Genomic DNA, 23,096 nt, shown 5'->3' on the forward strand with positions numbered 1-23,096 from the left:
ACTACCTATCAATAATTTAAAAAAAGGACAGTACTGCGTTATTCCAAGCTTTGCTATTGTTAATAACAAATTGCAGAGACAAACTTTTGCATGTGTGAATATTTTTTTGAGCAATCCAATATTTTTTCATGAGCAATGGGTTTTGTAAATTGTTTTTTTTTTCAATCACATTAATTTTTAGTTATTTTTTAAGTTTAGTTTGAATATAACATATGTAACATCAAACAATTGAAAAATCAACTATTATTCAAGTTATGAAATTAAAAAAAAAAACAATAAATCGTTAGAAAACAATTTTTCTAAAATAATCAATTAATGGAGAAAAAGTCTTCAGGTATTGGAGAAAACAGCTGTGCAGTGGATCCGTATAAGAAGCGAGATGCAGATTCGTTTTCGAGTAAGCAATCAATCCACGCGTTTTCATGATCTACTGAACGAAGGATTTATCGCAGTTTAGATAATTAATTAAGTTTTAGACCAGCGCTGGCCATCTGCATCGAATTGTCGATAGTGTCATAGTTACATCTTGAACTTCAATTCGATATTTCAAAAAAATAATTTATCATTTTAGATTAAATATCAACTTTTAATAGTCCAACATGCATTTGAAAGTGGCCAACTAGTATTGAAATAAATATCAATAACAAACAACTACAAAAAACTACTACGAGTCTAAAATTTCGGATAATCGAATCCCGGATAAATAAAAAAAATCGATGTTGCAAAATCAAGGTGCTCAACCCTAGATTTAAGATAATGTTATTTAGACAATTTTTTGGAACATTTCGACTTTCTGAAAAATAGATTTCAGGTTGCTCAAACGTGATTTATGAAAAAATGACAAATGTTATAATATTACAAAACCACTCTTTTGCACTTTTCGCAATTCTTTTCTTTTTGCCTTTCTCCTAGAAAGGTATAGCAATCACTTGCAAAACCGAAAGTATAAAAGTGCTCCAAAGGGCCGAATGGCATATATCACTCGACTCAGCTCGACGAGCCGAGCATTTTCTGTATGTGTGTGTGTGTGTGTGTGTGTGTGTGTGTGTGTATGTGTGTGTGTGTTTGTGCAGATTTTTATTCTCACTCACTTTTCTCAGAGATGGCTGGACCGATTTTCATGAAATTAATTGCAAATGAAAGGTCTCATTATCCCATACGACCCTATTAAATTTCATTGTAATCGGATTTTTAGTTTAGAGGTTATGTATCAAAATGTAAAAATCATGAAACATCATTATCTCGAAAACTACACAACCGATTTGAACAAAATTGGTCTCAAATGAACGGGCTACCTAAAATACCCTTAACTTTTGAATTTCATAAAGATTGAACTTGTGGTTCAAAAGCTATGACAAGAAACGTGTTTTGAAGACTACTTAATCTCACTCATGTTTCTCAGAGATGGCTGGACCGATTTTCATAAAATCAGTGTCAAATGGAAGGTGTAGTTGCCCCATAAGACCCTATTGATTTGTTTTGCAATCAGACTATTACTTTGCCTGTTATGTTTAAAAATGTGAAATCCAGCTTTGAAACAGAACATATTTCAAAGGCTACTTGAACTCACTCACTTTTCTCAGAGATGGCTGACCCGATTTCCACAAAATTAGTGTCATCTAATAAGTCTAGCTGCCTCGTAACACCCTATTGAATTTTACTGTAATCGCATTGTAACTTCGTCTGTAAAGTACCAAAATGGGAAAATCACGAAACTTCATTATCTCAGAAACTACACAACCGATTTGATCAATATTATTATCAGATGAGCGGGCTAGTTAAGGGTTAACTGATGAATTATGATTGAATACGTGGTTTCAAAGTTTGGCTGCCCTACACGTTCCCATTTCATTTGATTATAATCGAACTTAAGCAACCGTTATGTATTAAATTGTTAATAAAACAACGAAAGTCTATTATCTCAAAGATTGCATGACTTATTTGAACATAACTAGTGTCATACGAACGAGTCATTTCTCAAACTTACAAATAACAAACTTCATAATAATTTGATATGTGGCTCAAAAGTTATGGAAAGAAGAGAAATTCAAAGACTATTTAAAACTATACCTGCCTTGATCGATATATGTGGCCTCAACATAATTTAAATGTGGTGTCGTACTATTTGAACGTTCCAAGTTCATTGATTCCTTGCGGTTTGTTTGAAGTCTGCGAATGCACGACGAATCGGCTATAGGATATGATCAAAGTCAAATAACAAATCGTTTGAAATGATTGGTTTTATCGAAATGACAACATCCTCGTCTTTTTGTTCCTGTACATCGCCTTAATTCTGAATATATTCATATTGGGTGGTATTCTGTCATTATCAGCAGACTTTCTGGCATCAATCTGAAACCGGAAATACCCATATTGGGAGGTATTTTTGGTTGTTTTCCAGAAACTAAAAGTGGTCGTCTTCAAATTCAAAATAGTGTCCAGGGTCAATGTTTGGTTTCTATGCATCATCACGTTTACGGAAATATCCATATTGAGTATTATTCGGTCATTTCCGACTGTTGCCTATAAGTTGCCATTTAGCAATTCAAAACGGTGCCTGAGGTCAATTGTTAGCTCCTTGCATCATTCTGGTTCCAGAGATACTCATATTGGATAGTATTTGTTTATTTTAGGCTGTTTTTCACAAACCGGTAGTCGCCATCTTGGATTTCAAAATGGTATTAAGGATACTGGTTAAAGAAAAACTCATATTGGGTGATATTTGGTCACTTTGGACTGTTTTTCAGAAGCCGAAAGACGTCATTTTGGACTTTAAAATTACCTGTGAAATCAATTTTTGTCATCTGGGCGTAATTGTGGTTCCGAAAACATTCATATTGAATGGTATTTGGTCATTTCCGGCTGTTTGCAAGACACCGGAAGTCACCATCTTAAAATTCAAGATTGTGTCTGTGATCAATTTTTAGCTTCTGTGCATCTTTCTGGTTCCAGAAATACTAATATTTAATGGGAATCGTCCATTTCAGGCTGTTTTCCAGAAACCGGTAGTTGCCATCTTACAATTCAAAATGTTGTCTGAAGTCGATTTGTGGCTCCAGTGCATCATTACGGTTCCGGAAATACCCATATTGGGTGGTATTTGGTCATTTGCCGCTGTTTTTCCGACACCGGAAGTCGCCATTTTGGATTTCATAATGGATTTTGAACGGCATACTGGTTAAAGAAAAACTCATATTGGGTGGTATTTGGTCATTTTCGGCTGTTTTCCAGAAACCGGAAGTTGCCATCTTACAATCCAAAATGTTGTCTGAGGTCGATTATGGAACATATTTGTTACCACTAAAAACATTCAACTGCCAATATGGTTCCATTTAGTTGATTAGTTCGCGAGATGTGCAAAATTTTGTGAAGAAACATGTGTTTCCAGAAATGGGAGGGGCGTCATACCATTCACATACCAAATTTGGTTGTATTTTCTTGATTGGTTCTTGAGCTGTGCGAAATTTGTGTTTCATTTTCATGGGATCCCTCCCTTATAGAAGAGGGAGTCGGGTTCAAACCATTATGTACATATTTGTTTACCTGCCAAATTTTGTTCCATTTGGTTGATTAGTTCTCGAGATGTGCACAAATTTGTGTTTCATCCAACTATTATGGACATATTAGTTACCTCTTAAAACATCCACATGCCAAATTCGGTTTCATTTGCTTGGTTTGTTCTTGAGTTGTGCAGAAATTTATGTTTCATTTGTATGGGACCCCTCCCTTCCAGAAGAGGGAGGTGTCTCAAACTATCATAGGAACCTTTATCGGCACCAAAAACCCCTACATACAAATTTTCACGTCGATCGGTTCGGTAGTTTTCGGGTAATATGGATCAGACAGACAGACAGACTTGACTGCATTTTTTATATGTAAAGATTACAACATCAATATTTTAGAACCTAAAGAGTGAATATACATTTATTTGATTGAAGCGTTCACGTAAATCTATTTTTACAAATAAAAAATTGAATGAGAAAGGCTGGGTCTGACCGCTAGGTGGATTAATTTAGGTTTTTTTAGAAAGTCGAAATGTTCTACAAAAATACTTCAAATAAAAATGTCTTTCAGTTTGAGGTCCAGCTTGACATTCTCAACATCGATTTTTTTCTGGGACATGTAATTTGATTAAACAATTTTAATGGTTCCAAGGTATTTTTTTAAATATTAGATTTGGTTTTCCTTCACGAAGAATGTGTTTAGATTGCAATTTTAGTTAATTTAAGTATCGCCACTCACGTTTGGCGGTCGGCAATTATCCCACGTTAAATCAATTTGTAAACAAATTACTATCAGTTATTACTGACAAATAGTAATAAATAATCGACGAACCTCACATTAGCAGGTTTGCAAAACGCGCCCGAGGCAATTTCACAACTCCACCTGAGCAGAGTAAAGAATCGCAGAACCTAATCACCGCCGGCAGGCTCACTTTGGACGTACAACTCTACCCTTTCGCATACGAAATTCCTCATTATAATTAATACCAATGCAAATTCCACAACGACCGCGCACTATCGATCGATTTTTCCTGTGCACTATGGCGTGTGGTGTGCATGGTGCGCCACTGCCTGCCACCAAATAAACCACATCCCAAACAACGCAGCGCCTGATTTGTCGACGCGCGAGCCGTTCACTGCTGCTGCTGATCGCGTTTGATGTTGCGCCGCCTGAAGCGCACTCACGCCCGCCTTTTTTGCATAATCGAGCTACAGCATTTGACACCGGCTCCAACCGACAACAACAACAACACACACCTTATCTAGCGTGGTCAGACCCTAGATGAGATGCACGCAGTGTGATCGATTAGAATGAGCAAATAAGTGTGTTGAGCAGTGTTCAATTAGTCGGTGACGATTCAACTCTCAAAGGCTCAAGTCCTCACCGGAGCCCTGACTTTAGCAATAGTTGGACCGGAGGACACACGACTGATTGGTCAGTACCTGTTGTGTCCACTGTGATCACTTTTCGGAATTTAAAGATCGTTAAGAATGCGGATCGTGCGGTTCAGAGTATGAAGCTCGGCTGGTTGTTTAGGACCATATATGGCCACCGTACAAGGACAGTTAGTGAAGCGATGGTTCGCGAATGTGAACTTTATGTGTTTTTATTTTGTACCGCTGAGTCGATAGACTAATAATGGGACTCGGATGGGTCATTAACTGCTCAGTAAATGAACTGGCGTTGATTGCGTCTGGAAAGCAGCAAAAACCGACTTAGCCAAGACACACTGGTTGCGAGTTTCGCCGCAATTCCGCTAGAGCGGCGTTGTCGCTGGCAGAAGGAAACCGGCAACAAACCAACTTCCAGCTCGCAGCAAAATTGTCTTTTTTATTTATTTTATCGTGCTGTATTGAATTCTCAATCGTATCCAAACACCGGGGCCAAGCGTAGGTCGTGTCAGTTTCGAGAGATTTATGACATTTTCGTCAGCTCAATGGCGAACGGCACCGCCAATCTCAAACGACATGATTTTATCTTTTTGACGGCGAGGATTTATAAATTGCGTTCGCCCATAAGTGCAACAACAGCAGGAGCAGATCGACCCCAACTGAATTCGCCACGAGCTTAACTGTCAGCACTAGTTCAGTTAGGCCACTGGATTCGTAAAGCCATGTTGAAGTGATTACACTGCCTGTCTGCATGTGCTCACGCTGGCTACGAGTTCAATTAAACCAAGAGTACACGGTTTCATTTTTTTTGTAATTTTTGCCATTTGTTTTGTTGCGATGTTTACTTGCCATGGTGAATTGGATTAAAAGCTATTATTAACATGTCAAGCAATGTGTGGCGGCGCACGAGAGAATTTATCGACGACCGTTGCTAATGGGATGCTCTTGATTCGGGGCGTAGATTTACTGTTTGAAGAATCGACGCGCGTGCGGTTTCAAGGGGCGCATGGTGATGGGGTGCGCGATTGTTTTGGTGTTGTGATTTGTTGGGAACTGTTGAATGGGTGTCGTAAATTGAATCGATGCAGCGCCCGCAGGCAATTTATCGCATTATGATTTGGTCACGCTCGGGCGTTCCGATGAATGAATGAAGCTATTGGAGTTTTGGGTGGGAAAAAATCATCCATTTTTTTTAATATGATTAATGAGTGATAGACATAATGAGAAAATAGCGATAATTAATTACATAGTAGTAATTATCCGAGGTTGTTGAAAAATGAACCTTGAAGGAGTCCGTAATAAGAATAAAAACTGTATCCTGAAAATCAACAGTAACTGCTGACACACCGGGCCTTAACGAATAGAAACCTTCGTCAATATTAAGCAGACTTGCCAAGATAACACATTCCATATTGAAATTAAATGAGCGACGAAGTTGACGCAGAAACACATCTGATATTGATCAAACTTGAAAGATAATACTGCTATAATAAGTGGAATTAGAAGAAACCAGACCAGAATTAGAATCAATAATTTCATTTAAACAACATTTATCGAAAACTAAGACTGGAATAAGTAGGTGCAATGTGATTTTTAACCCTGACACCACCCCGCGCAGTATTTGATTATTTTGTCAGTTTCCAAAGCACGCCATTAAACAACTTTAATTTATATCCTGCTATCAAAATTCCAAATAGCACCTGATCGTTGCTTGCGGAGTTCAAACTGCAGGCGCTACCTTGTTCGAAGCCGCGGCACTATGAACTTTCAGTGCGGAGGCGTAAATTTTTATTCCTTTTGAGTGGACTTAAAAAAAAAAACAAAACTAAGTGGATCTCGTACGTACCTGCCAACCCGACCGACTGATCGACCGTTCTGCTCCATTAGGTTTGCGCGCTAGGCTCACCTTGAGCGTTTCGTTTACGGAAAATCGGTGCTGCTAGCCACGCTGACGACAGTGGCGACTGCAGATTTTATGAATGAATAGCGTGTAAATTAATGAATGAAATCGGTCGCGCATGCGTTAAAGTTGTGAATGAATTCGGGGACGACGCGACGATTGCATTTGCAGAACACGATCGGTTGCAGGTCAAATGAGCTAAACACTATCCGCCTCCATTGGGGTATCGCATGAGCGCGTTGGACGCTTACCAAGGTAGTTCGGATTGTGCTGCTCTTGTGATAGGATAACAGCACATCGAGAGCAACCAGGCACCAACTATTAAAGCCTGGCAGACAAGCACGGTGTAGGAGTCATGAAATATGGGTAATTAATATCCAATGGCGCGTATGGATTTGGCGCTACCTACACGCAAACCAGTGACAGGAAATTCTGCGCATAGTTCTACGAGCAATCCGGGTGTTAATGGATTGTGTCGTTAGTGGCAATGTCGGATGTTGCAACACCCACAACGGCGGCCATGTGGGGGCAGCTTTTAAGAAGTTGTTTGACTCTACGCACGAGATCTTGTCAGATAACTGCACGACAAATTCATTAGGCATACTGTGAATAAATGCTTTGAAGAAGATTTATGAGATTAAACTTCCCTTAATATGTAGATCTATATATTGAAATATTTTTTGCTAAATATCTATGAAAATAAGACATCCAAAGCATGTTCTTCCTAATCGATGCAATGTCTGGTAACTCCTGATATCACACGGTACGGTGACTTACGTCATCGATTATTTTCGCATGAATGATCATTAATGATTAACATTCTGATGAGTTGACTTTTGCTGTTGTTTGCAGCAAGAAACGGTGATTATCCAAGAACCTTTCAAAGTTGCACCGAGCGGTCGCGCGCACACTAATACGTAGCAAATTGATTGATGCGATAATAACATGACAAGCTGGAAGTTTATTCCACGAAGACAAGACACCAGGAGGCTGCCGATTGGTTAGGGCAAGTCAAGGTGATCCGGATCCCGAGAGGCACAAAACTGCAGTACCGCGGCCGGTTACACAGTGATAGCATAACTGCATTTGCATACGGGGCTCTGTGCGGCGATATGGCGCTATCGAACACACGGTTGTCAATCTCTCGGCACCACTCGAAACTAGCCACTCTGGTAGCAATGCGCGTGAGATTTATTACCAGACTGATGAGCTATTATCCCTGTCCAGTGAATAAACGCGGCGCTTGTCAAAGCTTGCGCTGACTTGATGATTACACAATGTCGCGAAAAACGTGGATCAAAATGCGGTACGCAGGTAGGCCTTGGCATTTCGCTACGTTTAGGATGCGTGGTGGCGCTTATCTTGCATCACAAGATGAGCAGTTCCATTCCACTACTTTAGAATCCTTCATGAAAATTTGGAGATGCTTGACTTTCAAACAATCGAAGCTAATAAAACTTATTCTTAGCGCCATTGACACCAAATGGCTAAACTCGAAACGATTCAAAAACGCTGCCTGTCTGTGGTTTGCAGTGAAATCTGTTGTTATCTATAAAAATAACCTAAACATTTATTTCTTTTGAAGTTTGTGACGCTACATTTTATCAAACGTCACGTAACTTGAAGCAAATCAGATAATGACAAAATTAGACTAGATAAGGACACGGTTAGACAAGATAACAAAATGCATCCAACTAACGAGTCGATTTGGGTAACATTTGCGCACTGCACACGCGCCGGTACGATTCCGTGAAACATCCCACTGCACACAACGAGTCATACACGAGTCATGCCGCCCGATTGCGAACTGCGCCCTAAATCAAACAGGCGTTGTCACTTCCGTTGACTGCAGCAACCACCAAATGAACCCAACAGCAAACAGTCGAACCCTTACACAGTTGCAAATGCAAATTATCTGTAAAATTAAACGTACATACGCCACAATCGATCATTTGCGCATTTCAACTGCTTACTTAGGAGTATGTACTAAAAGGCTAAATTCCACAGTACACAAACCCCTGCTGCTGGGTGTTGCGTTTGATCACTAATGGCACAAATTAATTTGCCTTCTACACCCCCCAGTGCGAGTCTCATGTCGACTAGCCCATGCAAATCTCCCACACGTAGCTTCGAATGGAATTATAATTACACCCAGAATTAGGTCGGAATTATAGCTAGACGCGTGGTATTGATTTCCGATTCGTTTCGTGCGTTCCTAGCCTCAGCAAGCACACTGACATCTGGCTGTCACAGCATATACTACCAGGTTTCCATTGAAAATTCTTTTAAAGATTGACTTGCTAGTTTTTAAGGTTAGTCGTGTGTGGACACATACGATCGTGGGAAGTCGAATATGCCCATTCAAAATGGACCAGAAAAATTTGATAAACAAATTAGCAATTCGTGGGAATTGATATATTCCAATATGCAGTGACAATTGTGTCGCCTTACATCACCTACATTCTATGGATTGGAGCAGCAGATCACTGAAGCACTGAAGCAAAAAAAAACTCGATCTGAGCAACCCCGGTTAGGACATGATTTTAATTTTATAGTCCACTGATTGCTTCTCTCGCTTACGGGGCTACTTTGTGGCTTGACAGGCGTAGGCGGGTCAATTTTGAGTGGACGCGCGATACGCCAATAAACTGCTTATTTGTCTAAATAAGATTGAACACCGAAACAGAAATTAGGGTTGACTTTCATGCAAATGAGATCGCGCCAGCCGCCGATGGTGGGCTTACGAGGTATACAGTTGAATAACTTACCTGTCGCAGGTGCCGAACGCTTGAACTGCGTCTTCGACTCACAAGCTGATTTAATTGGTTTTAATGGTGGCGACATTTTGTAAGGTGACAAACACGCACACGTGTATGGTGTAGACACGAAGTGAGTATAATGGTTGGCGATGGAAACAAATTTTAGCAAAAAGAGAGAAGAAGACGAAGAATGACAAGAGAGAGAGAGAAAAAATTCGCAAAACGGTGAAAAATGTTATGCCATGCGTATTAATTTTTTCTTCAATCAATTTCGATCAACTTTGAATGTCACATTATAACTTTTTTCAGAGCAGCAACAGAAACTAGACATTGTTCACAAAATGGAATGTCCAGCTATTTGTCTGAATGAAAAATATGTAGAAACAAGTTTGCAACAGTCAATAAATCGAAGATGATAGTCGAATATTGACTGTAATAAATCTAAAATCTGTGAAAGTGTGATCAGCTTACCAGTCAAAAATTTCTATTTGAAAAGGTTGAAACAAACCAAAATGATAAAAAAAATGGAAAAATTCAAAGTCACTTCAATTTTAAAACCTGAAAAGAATGCAGCTGAGTTATCAGTTAGTTAGTTTACTCTCATCTATAAGTAAACTTTTTGAAAGAATGATTTTTAATACACGTATAAATGAGAATTAAACTTTTGCAAATGAGCAGTTTCGACTACTAGCCTGTGTTTTAAAGTACTCAATATGATTTCAACTGAAAAATATAATAAGTAAAATATCAAATTTCAGTTTTCCTCATTACATCACAAACATGATATGAAGTTAAATGACTGACCGCACTGTTCAAGTTCACTATCTAAATGATAAATCTGATACATTGATTGGCTGGGGTACCTCAAGGAAGTATATTGGGCCCAATCGTATGTGACATATTTACATCTGATCTTCCCGAATTTCCACCAAGTTGTGAAAAATCTCTGTTTAGCGACGATACAAGCATTTTCGTAAAAGAAAAAAGCCTTCATGTCATATGCGGTCGACTGAAAGAAAGTCCAAATATATTCTCTTCATGCTTGCAGATATGAAAGATTTCTCGTATAAATTTTGAAAAAGATTCTCTCCTCTCTCACTCTGTTTCGTTCATAACAACATCATGATAAAAGTTTTCAAAGACTTTTCGCAACAAGAGACAAATCGAAAAAGATTATAGTATTCCCTTTTCCTATCCATCTCTCCTCTTCCATCTCTCTTTCTCTATCCTTTCTCTTTCTCTTTTTCAATCTTATTCTCTCTCTCTTTTTCTTTCTCTCTCTCTTTCCACCTTTCGCCCTTCCTATCTCTTTTTATTTCTATATCTCACTCTTTCTGTCTCTCACTTCTCTTTCTCTCTTTCTATCTCTCTCTTTCTTTTTTTCTTATTCTCTCTCTCTCTCTCTCTCTCTCTCTCTATCTCTATCTCTCTATCTCTCTCTCTCTATCTCTCTACCTATCTCTCTATCTATCTTTCTATCTATCCTATCTCTCTTTCTATCCTGCCTCTCTATATCTCTCTTTCTTTCTATTTCTCTCTCTATCTGTATCTCACTCTCTCTATCTCTTTTTCTATCTTTATCTCTCTATCTCTCTCTATTTTTCTCTATCTCCCTCTAATTTTCTCTATCTCTCTCTATCTCTATTGCTCTCTATATCTTTTTTTCTATATCTATCTCCCTTTCTATATCTATCTCTATCTAGCTCTCTGTCTCTATCTCTCTCTCTATCGCTTTCTATTTCTATCTCTCTATCTCTATCTCTTTCAATTTCTATCTCTCTTTCTTTCTATCTTATCTCTATTTCTATCTCTCTTTCTTTCTATCTTATCTTATCCCTGTTTCCTTCTCTCTTTCTTTATCTGTCAGTCTTTCTTCTCTCTCACACACACAATTGCCCCCCCCCCTCCTCCTCAAGTCCGGGCCTGACGCAACCCGACGAATAAAACACAAATTCCTGCATAACTCAAGAACCAAACAAGCAAATAGAAATAAATTTGGCTTGCAGATGTTTAAAGGGTGATAAATTTGTACATGGTGGTTCGACACCCCTCCCTCCACTGGAATAACTCGAAAACTTATAAAGCAAATAGAGTAAAGTTTGGCATATGGAAGTTTTTGGGGCAAAAATTATTTCCAATGAGGCTCGACACCCCTCTCTTCTATTGAAGGGAAGGCTCCCATATAAATGAGAAGAGAGGGAGGATCCTCCCATGCAAAAGAAACCGATATTTTAACCATTTTTCCCGGAATACAGCCTAAATGATCGGGAGATGCTCAACGGCTAAATATCGACTACAGCTACTATTTTTGAATTCAAGATGGAAACGTCTGTTTTTTTTTCTAAACAGTCGAAACTGGCCGAACATCACTCAATGTCGGTTTCAACAGGACCAGAACAGTATCCATGTGCCAGAAATGGACTCCAATCGCCATTTTGAAATCTAAAATGGCGACTTCCGATTCCTGAAAAACAGCCGAAAAAGTCCATATACCACCCAACTAGGGTATCGCTGGAAGCGTATTGATGCACAGAAGCCAAAAAACGACTTGAGACATCAGTTCTAAGATGGCGACTTCCGGTTTTAAAAAACAGTCCAGTCCAATCTAATGACCGATTTCCACCCCATTTCGGAACTTTAATTCTAATATGGCGACTTCTGGTGTCGAAAATGACCAAATACCATCCAATACAAGTATTTCCGGAACAAGAATGACGCTCAGAGGCCAGACTTTGCATGCCATTTTGAAATCCAATATGACGGCCTCCGGTTTCTGGAAAACAACCGAAAGTGTCATAATACCACCCAATATGGGTATTTTTGTAATCGTGATAGTGCGCAGAGGCCGAAAATCGACGTCAAACCCCATTTGAAATTCCAAGATGGCGACTTCCGGTTCTGGAAAATTTATGGTTAAAAATTCATAACTTTTTATATGAAAAATTGAAAAAAAAAAGGCAATTCAGAAAATAATCTTCAGGAAACATTAAAAAATCGTTTCAGTTTGTTTACAACAAACATTGAGTATAAAAATCCTAAAATAATTTAAAATTATGTTTAACTAATGATAAACTTTGATAAAGTATTACCTCTGTTTGATCAGCTTTAGATTTTTTCTGTCTCCAATTTATCGGTTTTTGTTGTAATTTTTGCGGACCCAATCTAATAACGCTTAAGTCCTTTTAATTATTTTGAGAATAAAATTATACTGCAACAATTTTAACAATTTTTTTCCTACAGATAGAGTGAATGTGTATTCAATAATGAGTTAGGAAATCGTACCAATGTTTGGATGAGGCTTGTGGATAATTAGGACCAAAATAACTATATGGCTTCAGAGGACACGGGTGATTTAGCCTTTTTAACTTTTACACGTGATATTTTATCGAGCTTTACAAAACCTTATATAGTCTGGTTTTTTTCACGCGGGGGATGCATTCCGAATTAGTATGGAACCGCTTAAAAAACTAAATTGAGTTGAAAAAATGACATGAAAAACTGTCCCAAAACTTTTGATCTTTAAATGAATATGATAGTGGTCAGTCTCGAGGCCACAATGCAATATTATAAATTTCCAGTATTAACACCAAAAATTGTGATTTTTTTTTAAAACTGATATATGATTTTTTTTTGTCCTTGAACGGAAAACGTGATTGGAATGAGGTCGATATCTTGTACTGTTTTTGAGTTATTAAAAAAGTAACTAGCATAAAAATCGCGTAAAAAAACCTAGTAACTGGCGCTAAATCTAAGGAAAATCACGATCTCAACTCTGGAAAATCTCAACTGAAAATAAATGTGCTATATAAGGTTTTGAAGCACCAGGCCTCAAACTTTTAATTTCCATTCAACATAATATTATTCGCTTTCGCTGCTGTGCATCCGTTCTTGATTTATCACAAAGGATTACACTAGAAATCATAAGTTTCATCCTTTACGATCTTAATGAATTTTTCCGATTTGCAGAGACAATTGAATATGCAATACTAGCATACAATAAGGTTAAACGAGACGGCATTTTTTTTTTGCTTGAAGATACTGACAACTGACTGACAAAATATTTCATTTAAACCAGAGAAATAATTGTGTTATTGATTATTCATGCTGGCCAACATTTTATAACAAAATGCTTGCGGCCAATGACCGATAACAATCCAGAGAAACAAACAAAATAATCAAAATTTTAATGATCAAGCAGTCATGCAACGCACCATTGAGTGAAGAACAAGTAATTACCCCGGCGACTAAACAGGTTAACCTAAAGGGTTTGCATTTGTAATCATAATTTACTTTAAAAACAACACTTCATAATCCATTTTGCAAAATATCAGCAGAACAATGAAGATATTGTGGTTCGCTATTGAGTTAAGTTCCGCCCAAAAGGCTCCGCCGCACATAGACTGTGACATTCAAAGATTGCGTCAACCAATGGTTAGTGTGGTTTTCAACCACTTGTACAAACAAACGCATCTTTTTCCTAATCTACCGAGAAGAAAAAATGCAAGCTGTTGTGCGACAAAGAAAATAGGGTGCGTCATTCAAGCCACCCACGTTTCATAGCTTCTAATTGTTTCCCGGTAAACGGTGGGTAAGGAGACAGAATATGAGACCGATTCCACTTACCTGGAAGTGCAGGATGATGGTCCAAATGAGACCGAGGGTGAGCTTTGGATTGCCGTCCACGATGTCCTCCGCCCGGATGTTGACCAGTTTGATCTTCTTGTAGCGCAGAAAGTCCAGTGCCATCTGCGCATTCTGCAGCATGTGGAAGCGCATTTTTCCTTTTTCCCTTGGCTGCAAAGGGGGGATCGGAGAAAATATCGCCGTTAGTTTGCTGTATGTCCATGTGGGCGGAACATTGCCGTTTTTGGTTCGGGGTTCGATACTTACAAGATGTTCGCCAGATAGTACTTCCAAGAGAGAAAGAAGGTTGTGTCCATCGCGCAGATCTTCGAACAGGTCGTCTACCCGTCTGGAGGCCTAGAGAAAGTCGGCGGAAGAAGAAAAAACGGAAAAGTTTCAGTTAGTTTTGAATTGGATTGCAGATGTTGTGCAACGATGTACAAAACGAACAACGTCAAAGCTGTTGCTCTACAAAATAATAATAGGAAATGGAAACGAAACATCGAAAAGACGTCGTTGCTGGGCGTTGGTTCTTATCACATGCTCCACATCGCAGGTACCACCGGCCAATGTACTCCCCAGCTTGGAGGCCGGCTGACAGGCAACGAACTGCAAATTGGATTCATGCAATAAGTTGCGCGATCATCGTCGAAATAAGGCGGCGCAGACGCGGAACTTGAGAATCGTGGACAGTCGATAATGGCGCGATTATCTGGGCCTGGAGTTGGACTCCAGCAGCAAGTAATGAATAATTCAAATCACACGCAAATAAACAATTTCGAAACTACTACTACAACAACACGGTGCTGAAAAAAAACGAGACTTCCGCGGGCGCTCTAGTCTGTACTAATTGTAAAGCGGTAAACTCAAAACGAATTAGATAGCAAGTAGTGCAAAGGAGAGAAAATAGCTACACGAACTGAAGATAAAAACACATTGAAATAACTATCTTTGCAAAACTGCAAACCATGTTCCACTCAAGATAAACTTACAGCCGGCGGACAACAGGGTATTCCACTGATGACAACACATACATGTAAGTGGGTGTAGGTCTGTAAATGAATTTTGGAAATGTAATATTCTTGTATTGCTGTTTTTACTAGTGGAATAGTAACCAATAATAACGGAATATTTATACAAGCCAGTAGCTTATAAAACCGAGTTGCGTTAACATAAATCTTTAAATGAACTCAACTTTAAAAAAATAACGATCGAAGATCGTAAAAGCAATGCAAAGCTAGTTACTTGTATTTAAAAATGAATGAAACTGAGCTTTAGTAATGGTAATATATAGCATACCTTGAGATACTTCCAATGCTTTATGACATCAAGCAAACAGCGAAAGGGCCAGGCATGTAAGTAATGATCACCATTATAGTTAATTACCATTACAGTTAAACAAGTGCACTCACTCACAACTGGTTTTCTCTCATCGGGGAATTGGACAAGTGGAGGATTTGGAAGTAAGAAAATGAGTAAAACCTACGGAAAAATACTGGACAAATCTCCTGGGGAAAAAATGTGTGACTTGACACTTGTTTCTTCGGGCTGGCTAGTGGAGTACAACTGACTGACCGTCTGATAATGCCTAAAAGTGGACGGTGTTGCGTGCATTGATTAAAATAAATTATCGAACGCAGTTCGGGAGTTTGCTGGCCAGGCAAGCGCAGTGGCCACCGACCTCCCGAGGCAGCATCCGCGACTAATTAAATTAAACCGGTTGGAGGGGCCCCAAACGTGCATCAGGATAAGCTGAGCTGTCATTACGGCAGCATCGTTAACCGCGACGGATTGACCGATCGTGGCTGGTTACGATTGTAACATGGGGTTTGCGAATCTACAGAGTGCCGAAAGTTGTGCTTAAATTGTTAAGGAACCTACAAAAATTACATTATTATTTCGACAACCTAGAGAGCTGTTGTGTTCAGCAAAGTTGTTCACAACGTTATGCGCTTGTAATCGGTGGACGGCAACTTAACCGCATGCAGCATGCAGTGTTGAGTATTTTGAACTTAATTTATGCTCGAGAATCCCACCACTTAGAGGGTGCGATCTTCAATAAAGTTGTTCAGAGGGTCAAGGGTTTTTAATTGGTGCAAATTTTGATTCAAAATTTAACCACAACGCAAAGCTGTGAGCATGTGGTTTAAAGTATCTTGAAAGTTGCCGACTTCAACAAAGTTGTTCAGTAAAACAATAACTTGTTTTTGGTGCACAGTTTGTTTCGGAATTCATGTACATATTGTTTTGAGTATTTTGAACTAAATTAAGTTTCGTTTTCAATTTCCTTTCAATGATGGAAAAAAGTAACTTCTAGAAAGGAGAGCGAAAAAAGTTGCACTTATATATGAAGCATGACGTGCATGCTGACCTTCTGAACAACTTTGCTGAAGACCAAGGCTTTCTAAGAGGTCGGAATCGTGAGATAAGTTAAGGTCAAAATACGGCGATGCACACCAACGTCACATAACAGCGAGTTTTCGTTCTAAACTATTGACCATTCAGAAGCTTTTCAATTTTTGAACAAGTTTATTGAAGACCGCTGCTTTCTAGGAATTTGAAATCGTGAGATAAGTTAAGGTCAAAATTTGACGATCTCCGTGCTACGTAGCGATAGAATTCTGCACTGAACTGTACTGAACTGCACAGGCTGCAACCAACGTCGGATGTGAAGAAAATATTCGTTTAGATCCTTTAATGAGACTGCAAAGCCGAAAACCCAAAACCTATCATGACTATTACGCTGTGGGCAGCTGGTAACGTGGATGCTCTCTATAACACAGTACCTGTAAATAGATTATCTAACTTGTTACATAGCCGTTTTTGAAAATTAAAAAAATTGCCAAAATGGCGGCCATTTCAGTAAAATATAGACTGTTCCGAAAATTATAAATACATCTTCTTTTCTCAATAAAACAAAAGATACAGGATTTTTCGGGTCATTTTATTCTGAAATATAGATAATAAGTGTTTTCTTTTCAGTTTAAATTCAAGTTGGGATTATTTTTCGTAGGATACGCGAGTTCTCTAACTTTTCTCTTAACACTACTCATAAGCTTTTGCCCAGTGTGTTCTCCGACCATTTTTACCACTTTAAGCCAATCTTTTTTAATTTTTTCAACATTGTCCGCTGGTTTGACATATTTCCTCAGCTTTGCCTTAGTCAAAGCCCAAAAAGTTTCAATAGGGTGAATTTCAGGGCAGTTTGGAGGATTCATCTCCTTTGGGACACATGTGACATTATTTGTTTTATACCACCCTAGTGCATACTTAGAGTAATGGCAGGAAGCAAGATCGGGCCAAAAGATTGGAGGATTGTTATGCTGCTTAACCATGGGTAACAACCTTTTCTGCAAACACTCTTTCACGAAAATTTTACCATTCATTGTGTCATTCGTAATGAATGGACGAGATATTTTCCCACATTCACAAATGGCCTGCCAAACCATCACCTTCTTGCCGAATTTTTCGGTGTAAATGGCTTTCACTGGTCCAGGGACATCCTTTCCCTTCGGTGATGTATAAAATTGCGGTCCTGGCAGAGTCTTATAGTCCAGTTTTATGTAGGTTTCGTCATCCATGATAACACACCCCATTTTTTTGGTCAGAAGTTTGTCATAAAGCTTCCGAGCTCTCGGTTTCACAGATTCAGCTTGTTTTGGATTTCGTTTTGGCTGCTTCTGCTTCCGACGGGTCTGCAGACCCATTCTTCCCTTGGCACGCATAACGTTACTCGCCGAGGCTCCAAGCTTTCTCGCCACATCTCGTACTGATACTGAAGGATGCCACGTGTAGTATTCCTCAACCTTTTTGTCCATTGTGGGATCAACAGGCCCGGGTTTTCTACCACGTCTTGGGGCATCAGTAAATGTGCACTCTTCACAATACTTCCGCAATGCGGTTTGCACTGCTCCGACACTTATACCTTCTTCTCTGGCTAATTTTCTTATAGAAAGACTACTCACGGTGCCCCATTTGTGCACAATTCGCTTTCTTTGCTCGGGAGAAAGGCCACGCATTTTCAAAATTTCGCACTAAATGTTAGAAAAAATGACAGCATCTGTTTCTTTTGGATGTAAACAACAGGACGCAGCCAACGTTTGGTTGAATACTGCACGTTATTTGAAATGACGGTTGATCGTAAGTGTATTTATACCTATCGGAACGGTCTATAAATAATTTTTTTCATGAAAATACACTATTTAAAAATCATAAAACATTGGAAAATTCAGATATTGAAAAATGGCTATGTTAGACGAGTTAGATAATCCATTTTTACATGTCAGAAAAAAAATTTCAGTGAAATCGGTTCAGTAGATGCTGAGAAAAACTTACCACCAGTTGAAAGAACATTGTTCCAAGGAAAACGCTGCCAACGGCGTAGTACTCACTATATCTGTTACCCTAAACATTCGAAAACAAATCCAAAAAAAAAAAATTTAAAACTTTCGAGAGTAGGGTCCCCCCATAAAGCAAAAAATGTGTTTTTTTTTTTAACTAAATCGGTTATTTTCAAAGATAGAGAAAACCTTTTTTCTGCTAAGTTGCTTAAAATTAACGGATCTCTAGCATTGTAGAACATTTTTTCCTCTTTCTACAAAGATGAGAGAGTTAGGTACTTGATTCCATCGAAATATTGGGTCACCCTAATATTTGTCAATTTTTATTTAGTTTATTGTGTACAACAACTTTGCAGGGGAAAGTTTTTCTCTAAAATATTGTTATCGAGTTCTAGATCCAAATTTCGCCCTAATTTCGGTTTCTGGACCATTTTGAGCATTGTTACAACAAAAAAGCAAAACTAAACAAGTAAAAACTACTATATAAAGAGTAACAAGCACAATCAAGAGATATGAAAAATTATTAACAAACAAAACAAGTAATGAAATCAAAACAGAAACAGAAAAAACCATAACAATGAAAAATAGGTTGTGAAAAGTATAAACTAGAAAATAATAATAAATAAAAAAAATTAAATTAATGTAAATTTACAGATAGAAATCAAAAGTAAAATGTAATAAGGCCGTGACACACCTCATTTCCATTTTATTGTACTGTATTGTTTATTTAAGATATAAGCTTAGAAGTAAATTTATATGATTTCTTCATGAAGAGCGTATATCCATGTCGCTTTTGAAATTTAATTTATCATCATCATTGTTGCAAAAGAATCAGGAAACAAAAACATTTCGTTCAGTTCTGAGGGAATGAGGAATATAAGAAGTATGTTTGTCGATCAACAGCACGTGCGAGACATGCATTAAAATGCATCATCGTTGGCAAATAATCGACACAGGAAACGAATGGGAACACCAATAAACTTTTTCAATCCGGACTATGTTCACTTATCTCCCCAATTGATGAAGTGTCTGCAGAGAATTAAAAACGCCATGATCAATTATCAAATAACTAAATTTTCGCAACATTGCAACTTTTAAGAGCTCCAAACTCTAAAGTTCGCAAACGTTTTTAACGATTTTCGGTAAAAAACTCATCGAAATTGTTATTACCCTTTGCCCGTGAGTAGCACAACAATCTCCATCAATCTTACAGAACAACAACAGAGATAGATGAATTACTCCCATCATCACACGGTTTGAAATTCGAGACGCTAAACTACAAACACATCATCCGCCGACATCATTACCGACGAACGATCATGAAACATATGCGGGTTCGCTCGCTAGCGATGCATTCTTTCTTTCTCATTTGCCGCCACCGCCGCCGTCGCCGCATATTTACTCGAACATGACCTCAGCTTGCCTAAACATTACGAACAAGTGCATATGACTGCCCAATTTGGTTTGAACGAACAACAACAACAGGAACGACAACAGATACAAACAGCGGCAGCGAGCAACAATACCAAGCGCGATCAATTTGACGACTCCATGGACTTCACTTCGCGGCTACTAGAACCGACCAAGTCCGTTGTGTAGTTTGTACAAATGATCAATTAGTAGACGGCTAATTAAATCAGTACGAACATGTGTTATAGATTTTATGTGCTTTCCAGTTGAATAAAAGATGGTCTTGGCGCGCGGGGCGTTGAGAACAGTAGAAGGGAACGGTTGGAATCAGAGCGTAGAAATTGAAAGGATTGTTTGCTATTTATTGTAACTTTTTCATGGATCTATTATGTGATCCTAATTATGGCAGAACTTCAATAGAAAAACAAAATCTTACTTCAACTTGAAAGTAAGCCGACGGAGGCATAAATTTATCCAAATCATACCCAGCGTTAATCGAAAAAACCACCCGCCATTTGAATGAGCGACTCTGGGAAATACAAAGCCCTTTTAAGTAGTGCTGCAATCTGCGCGTTGACCCCTCAACACCGAGCGTGACAGAACTTACCGCGGCGGCCATAAATTTTGCAGTCTTTTTTTAATTGCATAAATTATTTCGAATCGTGATCTGTTGACTACACACTACGCTGGGTCGCCCGCTCCGGAAGTCTTCAAGTGAATTACTCCTCAGATTGTTAGGTGTTTGATGACTTCAGGGCGGCGACGACGATGGCACTACCATCATCTTGTCATGCATTCGCGACTGTGTGACACTCTATCTATAGTAGGGGTTTTTAGGGGTTTGCTTCAAAGCGTTTCCGCTGTGTCACTCTGCTAAAACTGGTCGGTAAAATTACACTGTTTGGTGAACGAAAGATGCTTTTACTGTTTTGCACAATTGTGACCCAAATTGTATCACAATTGTAACTGAGCAACGTTAATTTTCTAATCATATTTTAGAGAATCAGGTTTTGGGTTGCAATAACACGATTGTCAAAATTCTAAAGAGAGTAGTTAATACAATTTCAAATTTATTTCTTATACCCATCAAAATCTTAAATCATGGAAATAAAATAATATTATTAAAACCATTGAGAATCTTTTTAAGAGAAAATCTGATTTCGAAAATTCTTCATATTATTTGTATTGCAATCTTATAACTCTGAGTCAATAAACAGAAGTGCCATACTAAGACAAAATTTCAGCTTTTTCTCATACATAATAGTATCCTAATACATAATGTCTTTAAAAAAAATTTTGAGCCAAACAAACTTTGACGCGTCATAATATTGCTGAGAAATGTTTTATTATCTGAGCCATAACTACTGTTCGACAGAAAAGCATTCGTTAGTAGTGTGTAACGTAAACTGGGTGAAACGCATAAAAAATCTGCGTAATTTGCGGGTCACTGTTTCCACAATAGAATAAGTTATACAACATTTCTGTTGATCAGCCTCGACTGCAACCCGGCACTAATTTAAAGGGCAACAACCGCCGCTACTTGCTTGGGTCGCGATGGCGTCCGCTGGTTTCTCTCATCATCGCACTTTAGGTCATCCAACGAAACCTGGCCATTTTCTCGCCCGTCATGGTTTTGTCGATGCTGAATCAGATTCGATTAGAGATGATACCGAAAGTGAAACACGTCCAGTTACCTCTCTCCTAGCTGCAGTGTATGTGCAGTGTGTGTGCATACTGCATCCAGCCGTAGCCAGAGCCAAATTGGGACAGTTCAAGTTGCGCGAGTCCGTTCACTTAACGCTTAAGTATGAAAGATGAGTAATTAATATCTATCGAACCTCGGCGAACTGCTCGCGATATAATTCGATGCATCGAGTGCGATCGGCTTCGTTTCTTCTCCATCCCACGACTGCACCTCAAAGTGGCATTTGTCGGGGCACTACGAAGTGAATGCGGCTCTCGATGTGGCCTGTAGGGTGCGCATCGCTAATGGCATTTCCTTGCGAACACTTTCGATTAGCGACAAGCACTAGGCCATGACTAACCGAACAGTATCTAATGGCCTCAGTTACGCGGCGGATCGACGCCGGCTGGCCGCCGACAAAAAAGGGCAAAACATCCGTACGTCCGGACGCTTACGCGCTCTTTGATTGGATGATCGATCGCGGGTTTTTATTGATAGGGCAATAAACTACTAGCTTTTCCCTTTCATCCGATTTGGGTGAGTTTAATGAATGAACACGAGGCACGGAATTTGGTCGTCCTTCGATGACGTCCTTTGTACAACTTTGATGTTATACGAACAAAATTAAAAATTGAACGCCTTTCATGGACATCATTTAAAACTAGTTTCCAGTGAGTTATGTATCACGTCTACAAACACCGTGTTCCACGTTGTTTATTCCGTCGGTAAACATAAAACAGACCCAACTATCCTCGTTTTCCGCCAAATCTCTCGCTTCGGGTGTCAAATTAAGACGCATTCCTATTGCCGACTATACGCACAACACCGCGTCCTGTTTGAAATATTTATAGTAACTCAAACAGAAAATAAATCACATAAATCATGCACCAACGAGTGAATCACAGTGACGGCGACGCCACACTCTATTATCCAATTTAGTGAAACTGAAATGAACTACCGTACCGTGCAGCAGTCGAATTCGTTGCATAGAAAAGAAGAACCGCACCTTTTTCCGCACCCTCCCCACAAGACACACATTTCTGTGGTTGCCCTATACACTAGTTACACACTCCAGCTCATCATCAGAAACTATGCTAAAGTTAGAAAAGCACCTTCACCTGACTTGAGTTAGTATGTATTGTTGATTTAAATCATAATCAATCAACTTACATATATAAAAATAACTACTCTGGATAAGGCACACAGAAGGTGAAATTCCTACTGGTTCATGTTAGCAAAAATCCATAAATCTTTCAACGCACTAGAAGAGAATTTGCGTGCAGGGCTCGCTCGCGCACACGGAATTCTGTTCAGATGAACCAAACCGGGCCGGCCGGGCAGCAGATTGCACATTCCAACTTGCCCCGGCGATGCACAGGAGAAAACCTGTGTCTGTGGGACCAGCAGATGGCGGCGATGACGACGGTAGTTCGCTTGAGTACGTTGCCCCCTCGATAGTGTGGTTTGCATCTCTAGGCATTTACT

At 39.0% G+C, this 23,096-nt stretch overlaps 1 protein-coding gene across 40 annotated transcripts in view; it reads right to left on the minus strand.

Moving 5' to 3' along the window:
- The window catches only part of LOC129721789 (dystonin), a 293,217-nt gene that overhangs the window by 88,949 nt on the left and 181,172 nt on the right, over window positions 1–23,096 (minus strand). For 24 of the 40 annotated variants that reach the window (XM_055674764.1, XM_055674765.1, XM_055674772.1 and 21 more), the window contains exons 4-7: window positions 15,477–15,494; window positions 15,170–15,229; window positions 14,445–14,534; window positions 14,178–14,348 (exon numbers count right to left, since the gene is read on the minus strand). In XM_055674764.1, the coding sequence (XP_055530739.1) occupies window positions 14,178–14,348; window positions 14,445–14,534; window positions 15,170–15,229; window positions 15,477–15,494 (339 nt within the window). The remainder of the gene's footprint in view (window positions 1–14,177; window positions 14,349–14,444; window positions 14,535–15,169; window positions 15,230–15,476; window positions 15,495–23,096) is intronic. The other 16 variants (XM_055674769.1, XM_055674774.1, XM_055674786.1 and 13 more) reach the window with 3 other exon arrangements.

The sequence above is a fragment of the Wyeomyia smithii genome, chromosome 2 (assembly GCF_029784165.1).
Source record: "Wyeomyia smithii strain HCP4-BCI-WySm-NY-G18 chromosome 2, ASM2978416v1, whole genome shotgun sequence".
NCBI lineage: Eukaryota > Metazoa > Arthropoda > Insecta > Diptera > Culicidae > Wyeomyia > Wyeomyia smithii.